Source organism: Ornithodoros turicata, chromosome 6 (assembly GCF_037126465.1).
Source record: "Ornithodoros turicata isolate Travis chromosome 6, ASM3712646v1, whole genome shotgun sequence".
Taxonomy (NCBI): Eukaryota; Metazoa; Arthropoda; class Arachnida; order Ixodida; family Argasidae; genus Ornithodoros; species Ornithodoros turicata.
The window spans coordinates 54,848,709-54,857,310 of NC_088206.1; the positions used below are offsets into that span (position 1 = coordinate 54,848,709).

At 55.2% G+C, this 8,602-nt stretch overlaps 2 protein-coding genes across 2 annotated transcripts; one reads left to right on the forward strand and one right to left on the reverse strand.

Annotated features, from left to right (window-relative positions):
* Positions 1-244: 244 nt before the first annotated feature.
* LOC135398644 (uncharacterized) lies at positions 245-3,999 on the reverse strand. The gene is made up of 3 exons (XM_064630029.1): positions 1,003-3,999; positions 577-926; positions 245-527 (listed from the first exon to the last, which is right to left on the reverse strand). Exons 1-3 carry the CDS (start codon positions 3,997-3,999, stop codon positions 245-247), a joined length of 3,630 nt encoding a protein of 1,209 aa, XP_064486099.1.
* A 1,436-nt stretch (positions 4,000-5,435) lies between these two features.
* LOC135398646 (52 kDa repressor of the inhibitor of the protein kinase-like) lies at positions 5,436-8,027 on the forward strand. The gene has a single exon (XM_064630030.1). It carries the CDS (start codon positions 5,436-5,438, stop codon positions 8,025-8,027), a length of 2,592 nt encoding a protein of 863 aa, XP_064486100.1.
* The last annotated feature ends 575 nt before the right edge of the window (positions 8,028-8,602 follow it).

Genomic DNA, 8,602 nt, shown 5'->3' on the forward strand with positions numbered 1-8,602 from the left:
ATGACTCTGACACAGGTTTGGAATAACTTACATTCTGACTTTATTCCTGCAATGTCTGCTCACTTCCAAGTCCCAGGCACGAGTGACCTCTTCATCGAGTGACCTACTTCCATGCGCCAAATCGGCCCACGCGGCCAAACTGGCCAGTGGAAAGTTCCTGTGTCGAGGGATCGCCTGGGGGAGATGAGGTCACGGGACGGCTCCCCATGTGTCCCCCAAACTGGGTCACCACACTCCCCCCCACCTAAGGCCCCGACGGGGGGTTCGAACCCAGAAAGTCCATGAGTTCCTGGTCGAACGCAGCGGTCGACTTCGGGGCCTGGTCGCTGGGGGGCACCGGGTTGGGGGTGACGCCAGCGGTGGGAAGGTCCTCGGCGGTGGCTCTGCCGCACGGCGGTGACCCGGCCTCCAGCAGGAGCTCCGGCCGAAACTCCCGAAGGATCCGCAGGGCGGCGGCGACAGCGTCCTCGGCGGAGGGCGCAGGTGGAGCGTCCGGGACCGCCGGTGTTCGGGTGGCCACTGCAGTCCTGTGACGGTCACCCAGCTCGTGGGTTGTGCGGTGGATCACCAACCCACCGCAGCTCCCGCACAGACGAGCCGTCTCCTCCTCCGTGTAGACGGCCGGGGGCTCCGAGGGGTGCCGGTCGGACAGGAGATGGCCCCGGAAGGTGGCTGCCACGGTCTCCGAAGCACCGCCACGGAGGGGACGCGACTGGTCGCGCCACCTCCTCGATGACACGAAGCACACTGGCTCCTCCCCGACCTGCACGGTCCAGGTGGCTACGGAATGGTGACTGGGAGTCGCCCGCGGGGTGGGTCCGGCCGAGGGCGCAGTCCTCGAGCCTCTTCTCGGGAGACAGGTGCTCCTCGTTGCCGAACGGTCTCTGACGACCGCGTTCGGAGTGGCATGCCTGGGGTTGGGGGTCCTGAAAAGACAGAACGTGCGGAGACACGGAAATGTTATCGCGCGCGCAAATTGTACGCGCGAGAACGCTGACCTACAGCCCGTGTTCCGCCGCGGGTAGGGCATGCCGCCCTACCACGTTGCCTTGGGCTAAAGCCGCCCTGGTCACCCTGCAGCTGATTAGGTGGGCGGATAGACTCGCCCCCCTCGTCCGCCGCGTGGTCGCGTTCATGATAGCGTTTTAAGTCGCCAACGTGAACGGGCCCTGTCTCCTCCGCCGTGTTCACACGACGGAGTCGGTACGACAAGCGAGATAATCGGGAAATCACCCGAAAAGGTCCCTCCCAGCGCTGCGCCAGTGACGCTGCGAAACCTATAGCAGCGTTGCTCAGCGGGTGTGTGCGCTTCAAGACCAAATCCCCTACTTCATATGACAGAGGACGGTGCCCCTTATCGTACTGACGCGCTTGTTCCGAGCGGGCGGCGTCCAAGCTCTCTCTTGCGGAATTCACCGCATCCGAGAGCCGACTACGCAGCTCGCTCGCGTACCTCGACAGATTCCGAGCAATCGGCTCCGTGCACTGTCTCAGTCCGTTCTCCGATGGGAAAGCAACCTCCTTCCCAAAGTTAAGGTATGCCGGGGAAAACCCTGTTGACCTGTTTACTGTCGTCCTGGTTGCAAATCCCAACTCAGTAAGACGCACATCCCAATCCTTGTGCCTGTCGGTTAGAGCTACCAACATATGCTTAAGGTTGCGATTCACTCTTTCAGTAATGTTCGCCTGGGGATGATACGGCGTCGTTCTCTTGTGCTGAATACCAAGTGCAGCACAAGAGTCGACAAAGACTCGGCCAGTGAAATAACTGGCGTTGTCAGTGATCAACTGTGCCGGAAAACCGAACCGGGAAAAAGTCTCCATCAGCCGGTCCCATATCCGCTCCGACACCAGCTTCCTAAGCGGGAATAACTCCACCCACTTGGAAAAGTGGTCAGTAACCACCAACAGGTACTGATTCCCCCGTGGACTTCTGGGAAATGGACCCATTACGTCACACGCTACTATGTGCCAGGGGTAGCTACTGACTACTGGCTGCATGAACCCTGGGGGTTTACCACCCCTTGGTTTTGCTTTCTGGCACACGGGGCAGCTCCGAGTAAAGCGCATAACATCCTGCCTCATCCCCGGCCAGGTCGCGACGCGGCATAACTTATGAAAAGTCTTGCTGCCACTGCCGTGACCCGCAAGGGCTGAGTCATGGAAATAACGCATAAACACCCTTCGCAATTTCCTGGGAACTACGACCTTGAAGGGGGAAACACTCTCGTCCTCCTCGTCTAACCCGGGCACATATCGCAGCAAAAGCCCGTCCTCACTCAAGAGATATGAGTCGAGGCACCCGTCGTCATCCCTGCCAGCGTTACCGGTGTCAGCTGCGCTATTATCCGCCAGCTTTTCCGACACCCGCTGACATAAACCGTCCGACTTCTGTGCCTCTAAGAGCTCTTCCCTGCTCACGATCGTGCCACAAGACAAGGAGTTACCTGCCCGATTCAAACCAATCGCGGCCACGAGATCCCCCTCCTCGGTCTGCCGTTCCACGCCTTCCGGGAGATTAGCGTAATCGCAGGCGCACTCAATCTCCCCTCCTCTCTCTTCCGCTGGGAGAGAGGACCTCCCGCGTCTAGCGGCTCTAACCAGGTCCAAGTCACCCACACAACCGGTCGATGACCTGCCCTGACACTGAGGTTCCTGCTGTAATTCACAGCTGTAACCCAGTGGCGCACGGGACAAAGCGTCTGCCACTTTGTTCGCGTTTCCTTTCAGGTACTCTACATGGTAGGAATAGCCCTGAAGTGCTAACGCCCAGCGTGCTAATCTGCCTGACGGTTTCTTCAACCGCTGCAGCCAAGAGAGTGCTTGGTAGTCGGTCTGAATGGTAAAGGTTGTCCCATCCAGATACATGTCAAACTTTTTCAAGCCAAACATTACCGCCAAGCACTCCTTCTCCGTAACGGAATAGTTCATCTCCGCCGGCGACAGTGTGCGACTAGCGAGCCCGACCGGGCATAGACCACCGTCGTGTTCCTGTAGCAACACTGCACCAAGCCCGTAATCGCTTGCATCAGTTTGCATAACGAACGGCTTGTTAAGATCTGGCAACCACAATTTAGCTGTATCCGCTATAGCTTGTGATAAGGAGCGAAACGCCTCCTCCTGCCTAGGCCCCCAAGCCCACTGGGAATTCTTCCGCAGTAGCTCGTACAGTGGTTTTGCTAAGGACGCGCAACGCGGGATGAACTGGCGATAGAAGCCAACCATTCCTAGGAACCTCTGAAGGCTCTTGACGTCATGCGGACGAGGATACTCGAGTATGGCCCTCAATTTATCCTCATTCGGACTTAGCGTATCAAGATCAACTACAAAACCAAGGAGATCCACCTTGGGGGATGCAAGCTGAACTTTGCCGGGATTAATGGTCAACCCCGCGTCCCTCATCCGACTTAGCACATTGCCCAAGTGAACGAGATGCTCATCGAACGACTTAGAAAATACCACTACGTCGTCCATGTAAGCCATGGCATAATTGAACTTCGCGTCATCCAGCACGACGTCCATTAGCCTCTGGAAACTAGCGGGCGAGTTGGACAATCCAAAAGGGAGCCTCGTAAATTCAAACAAGCCTCTGTGACACGTGAATGCCATCTTTTGGATATCCTCCTCCCCTACAGGAATCTGCAGAAAGCCCCTGCTACAGTCCAAAATCGTGAACACGCTGGCATTCCCCGACGCGTACATGATCGACTCGATGGACGGAAAAGGATAGGCATCTCTGACCGTCACGGCGTTTAACTGGCGATAATCCACACACAGTCTTGCCGTCCCATCTTTTTTAGGTGCCAGCACCACCGGGAAAGCCCAGGGGCTCTGTGACCGCCTAACCGCGCCTGTCGCAATCATCTCATCCAGCGCCGCGTCAAGGAGATCCCTCTTACGTGCGCTGAGGGGCCTGGGGTTACACCGCCAGGGCCTCGCAGTACCAGTATCAATCCGATGTTCTAGAACATCGGTTGTTCCTGGGTGCTCCGTAAACATTTCGGAAAAGGGTAGCAAAGCGTCCAAAAGCCTGGCGCGCTCAACTCCTCTGCCCCCGAAAGACGCTACCACCCGCTCGATATCCTGTGGGATTCTCCCCACAGTATGCACAAGCTTAGTTTCTGACGAGTGGGTATCCACACGACTGGTTAAACGGCCAGTCGGTGAAGGAGAGGCGAAAGGAATCAGTGGGTTTAGCGGTCCCCCACACCGATATCCGTTTGCCTTTAAATCGAGAATCAATCCCTCTCGGACAATGAAATCTCGTCCCAAAATAACTGGGATTGACAGCCCTGACAGGTAAATGAACCGTTGTCTGCACCGTCCCCCGTTAAAGCGCATTGTAAGTCTCACTGCGCCTGTAGCACTCGACATTCCCGATGCTAACCGCAATGGGATATCAACCTTCCTGACGCGGACATTTCGTTCACGACAGTGCGCGTACACGGCGTCTCCGATTAGCGAGAGCGTGGCACCGGTATCCACCAGGCCAATGTACTCTTTCCCAGCTATTGTTACGCCTATGTACGGACCGAACACAGGAGCAGACTCCTGAACTCTACAAGCTATTGGGGCGAAAACTGATCCATCCTCGGCAAAAGACTGCGGCGAGGTATGAAACACACGCCCCGAGCTCTCTCTGACTGCCGACGACGGATTAGAGCTAGCCCCAACTGCCGCCGCCGGCGTTACTAGTTTCCCTGCGCCGACCGGAAATTTCCCCGACGCACAGGACAGTCACGCTTGTAATGCCCTGGTTGATTACAGCCATAGCATCTGGGCTGCGCCCGCCCGCGGTCCGCCTGTGGCATTCTGCTACTGGGGTCCCTCTCTACCTGGTTCTGCCTATCCTGAACCCTCCGAGCAGTGGATGTTCCACTCCTCGGACCGCCGCGTGAGTTTTCGCCAAACCCCGCACGGCGCCTCTGTTCGAAGGAGAAAGGATCCAGGGAGCGCGGCGGGACGATGACGTCCGACCGGCTTCCCGCGTCCGCAACCAAGGACGTCGCTTCCCTTCCCCGTGGAACGGAGTCCTTCACACCCGCCCAAGCGCAACCCGGCTCAACTGATAGTTCCGGGCGCGGTGGAGGCAGTGGCGGATCCAAGGGGGGGGCGGTTGGGCGATCGCCCCCCCCAAAAAAAAACGTCAGTTTATGCATTGCATTTCCCTCTCCCCCTCCCCCACTGCGCGCTCCGGCAAAGAAACCGCCCCCCCCCAAACCGAGGGTCTGTATCCGCCCCTGGGGAGGGGGCACCTGCCCCCCCTGTCCCACCGTCCGACCCATGCCAACAACGGTCACGCGCTTGCTTTCACCAAGATGCCGCCTTCACTCTTTATTCTGTCTCCATGACAGCGCTTTCCTTCTTTCTCGCGCGCGACTCACGGCACGTGGCCAATTCCGCGTCTAAGCGGTGAGAACGGAGTCTGAAGTAAAATGAAGCGAGCGAGTCTTCAAAAGATTGACAGTTTCTTTAGTCGCGCTCCCAAGCATGCCTTGCAAACTTCAATTCAAGACAGCGAGGAGGTCGCGGCGCCGGCAATATCACAATCGGGTTCCTCTACGTTGCCCACGGATGACAGCGACGCGGACGCCAATCCTCAGATAGCGTGTGCCATGCCAGCAAGTGCTGTGGCTGACGGCAACGGTTCACGACATGAGCGCAGTCACAGTGCTGAACATGAATGCGAACTATCGAACACCATGAGTGACAGTGGAAGGAATGATGGCTCCGCTGCAGCCTTTTTACTAGACGTTGGAAGCTTTGTCGGGAAACATGTTGACGACTTCACTAAGCGGCGCTTGTTGGAATCTCATTGGCATCCAGCGGAAAACTACAGTTTCCCATACTCCGTCCACAAAAAAGGCGGCAAGGAAGAAAAGAGATATGTAAGCCACTCACATTTGAGCAAATTTAACTGGCTGGTTCTCTCGAAGTGCCAAAGTGGTCTCTATTGCAAGTATTGTGCACTCTTCACAACGGGGAGCGTAGGAGGGTACCAAAGGAATGTTACTCTTCAAAAGCTCGTTACAAAACCTCTCCGAACATTCGCGAGGCTACTTGGCAAAGATGGTGACCTCCCTCTGCATGAAGCAACTAGATACCACAAAGAGGCGGTTCAAGCCGCAAAAGCCTTTCTTGCCTGTGCCGATGCACCTGAAACGTGCGTCGCCAATCAAGTATCTTGTCAGCGACTTCATCAAGTGGATGAGAACCGGAAAAGACTCTTGCCTATCATAGACTCTATAATCTTTCTAGGGCGCCAAGGAATACCGTTTCGCGGACACAGAGACGACGGGATGCTTGCAGACTGTTCGCAAGGTACTTCATTAACGTCAAACGAGGGCAACTTTCGAGAACTTTTGCGGTTCCGGGTCGCCAGTGGGGACACAGAACTCCAAAAGCACCTTGCCAGCACGTCGTCCCGGGCCACATGCATCAGCAAAACGACGCAGAATGAACTCATCCAGTGCTGTGGAGAGGAAGTCCTTGCCACGGTCACTGGGCGTGTGCACGAATCCGGCATGTACAGCGTTATGTTCGACGAAACCACTGACCTAGCTCACATGTCGCAGCTTAGTCTCATTTTACGCTACGTTCACAAGAATGTGGTTCGAGAGGACTTTGTACAGTTCGTCGATCTTCGTCGTGTCAGTAGCGATACTGATACCAGTATCAACATTGAAGAGCCCGTCTTGACAGGAAAGATACTCGGGGAACAGGTTGTAACAACACTGAAGACCTTAGGCCTCGACCCAGAAAAGTGCGTAGGTATAGCTACCGACGGCTGCAGCGTCATGGTGTCCGAGATCTGTGGCGCTGTGTCTGAGATCAAGAAACATGCGCCTAATGCGGTGCACTGCCCGTGCTTCAACCACGCACTCAACCTGTCTTTGTCCAAGTCCTGCAAAGTCCAAGCGATCAGAAATGCTGTTGGCATTATGAAAGAAGTAATTTCCTTCTTTGCGGCGTCATCGAAACGAAACGTGGTATTAAAGAGCACCCTTGGAGGCCAACTTAAAGGCCTTTGTGAGACGAGGTGGGTTGAACGGCACGACAGCGTTATACAGTTTCGAGAGTCCGTGGGCAGTGTGTCGAAAGCTCTTGATACCATTGCTGACTGGAAAGAGATGCAAAGCGCAGCGAAAGCAAAGACGCTCCGTGCTGCCATCAGTGACTCCGAATTCCTAGTAGCAATTGTTTGCTTGGCGGACATACTCGCGCACACTGTTCCACTGAGTCGTCTCTTTCAGAAGGAATATCTTGACGTTCGCACGGCTAGGAGCGCGTTGGCAGACACCATGACTGTTCTCCGCGACCGCAGAGAGAAAAGTGAAGAGGCATTTTCGGAGCTCTACAAGCAAGCCAGTGCCCTGGGAGAAGAACTGGGAACAGAGTTGCGGTCCCCACGTATAGCTAAGAGACAGACTCACAGGTGCAACGTCGCTACGGCCAATACAGAGAGCTACTACAGGATGTCACTGTACACTCCGTTAATGGATAATGTGCTGTCAGATTTAGAGACAAGGTTTACAACCGAGGCGGAAAGAGCATACGAGCTGTTCCTTTTTGTGCCCCCTCACACCTGTGCCACAGACGGCGTCGACAAGGAAGCTGTTTCTGCTATTGGGGAGCGGTATTCTGTGTTCATGGGGAATAGCGCGCCAATAGGACCACTTCTACTTCAAGCCGAGCTGAGGTTATGGCGCGAAAAGTGGAAGACCCAGACTGAGGTGCCGGGTACTGCTGTTGAAGCTCTGGACAAATGCGACAGGGAGGTCTTCCCTCTAATACGTACGCTTCTACAAGTACTGGCCACTCTCCCTGTTAGCGTAGCCAGTGCCGAACGGTCCTTCTCTACTCTCCGTCGGTTAAAATCGTGGATGAGGACACAGATGGCTGAAGAGCGCTTGACTGCGTTGGCATTGCTGCACACCCATAGGGACATTGCCATCGATACGCAAAGGGTCATCGATCGTTTCGCAAGTAAGGCTCGCGGACAACGGAGACTAGATTTTGTCATCTGAGTGATATTTATATACCAGTTCTCTGATGCACAATAAACATCAGTTTTGAGTTCACTGCATGTCAGTAACGCTATACAAAAATCACCTTTAACGAAGAAAAAACTGTCGCAGTTCCCCGCGGCAGGTACAGTAGAAGGGCCCCTTCTTGTCCCCCACCCCCACCGCACGCACAACAAGGCATAGGCATCTGAAGATTGAAAACACTATATAGAAATTCGCTTGAGACGTTGTCCGCCCCCCCAAAATGAGGGTCTGGATCCGCCCCTGGTCTTGCATGGCCCTATAGAAGTTCTAGTGCCTAATAACAGTGGAGTCTTGCAATCTTCCAGAAAGGAACCTCATCTTTGTCCGTTTTGGTGCCACTGGCACAGTCATGCTCCTGTCAGTATAAGATGCAACCAGTTCATACGCCTGTTGAGGCACGGTTGTCTTTGACCTGCAGTTCATGGTAGCTTAGAGCATTGTGGCTGCCATGTGACTACATTTGCCACTTCCATGAGGACACCCGCAGTTCACCCTTGATATTTGTCCACTCCGTAAGGCCGTAATCTGCACACAATGAAGAACAATGTTTG

Excerpts from the sequence above, each read along its gene's own strand:
- LOC135398644 (XM_064630029.1), bottom strand. The coding sequence starts at position 3,999 with ATGTTTACGGAGCACCCAGGAACAACCGATGTTCTAGAACATCGGATT. Across the intron at positions 927-1,002 it reads CCCGCGGCGGAACACGGGCT|GACCCCCAACCCCAGGCATG; the intron begins GTAGGTCAGCGT and ends CTGTCTTTTCAG. Across the intron at positions 528-576 it reads TCGTCTGTGCGGGAGCTGCG|GACTGCAGTGGCCACCCGAA; the intron begins GTGGGTTGGTGA and ends TGACCGTCACAG.
- LOC135398646 (XM_064630030.1), top strand. The coding sequence starts at position 5,436 with ATGAAGCGAGCGAGTCTTCAAAAGATTGACAGTTTCTTTAGTCGCGCT.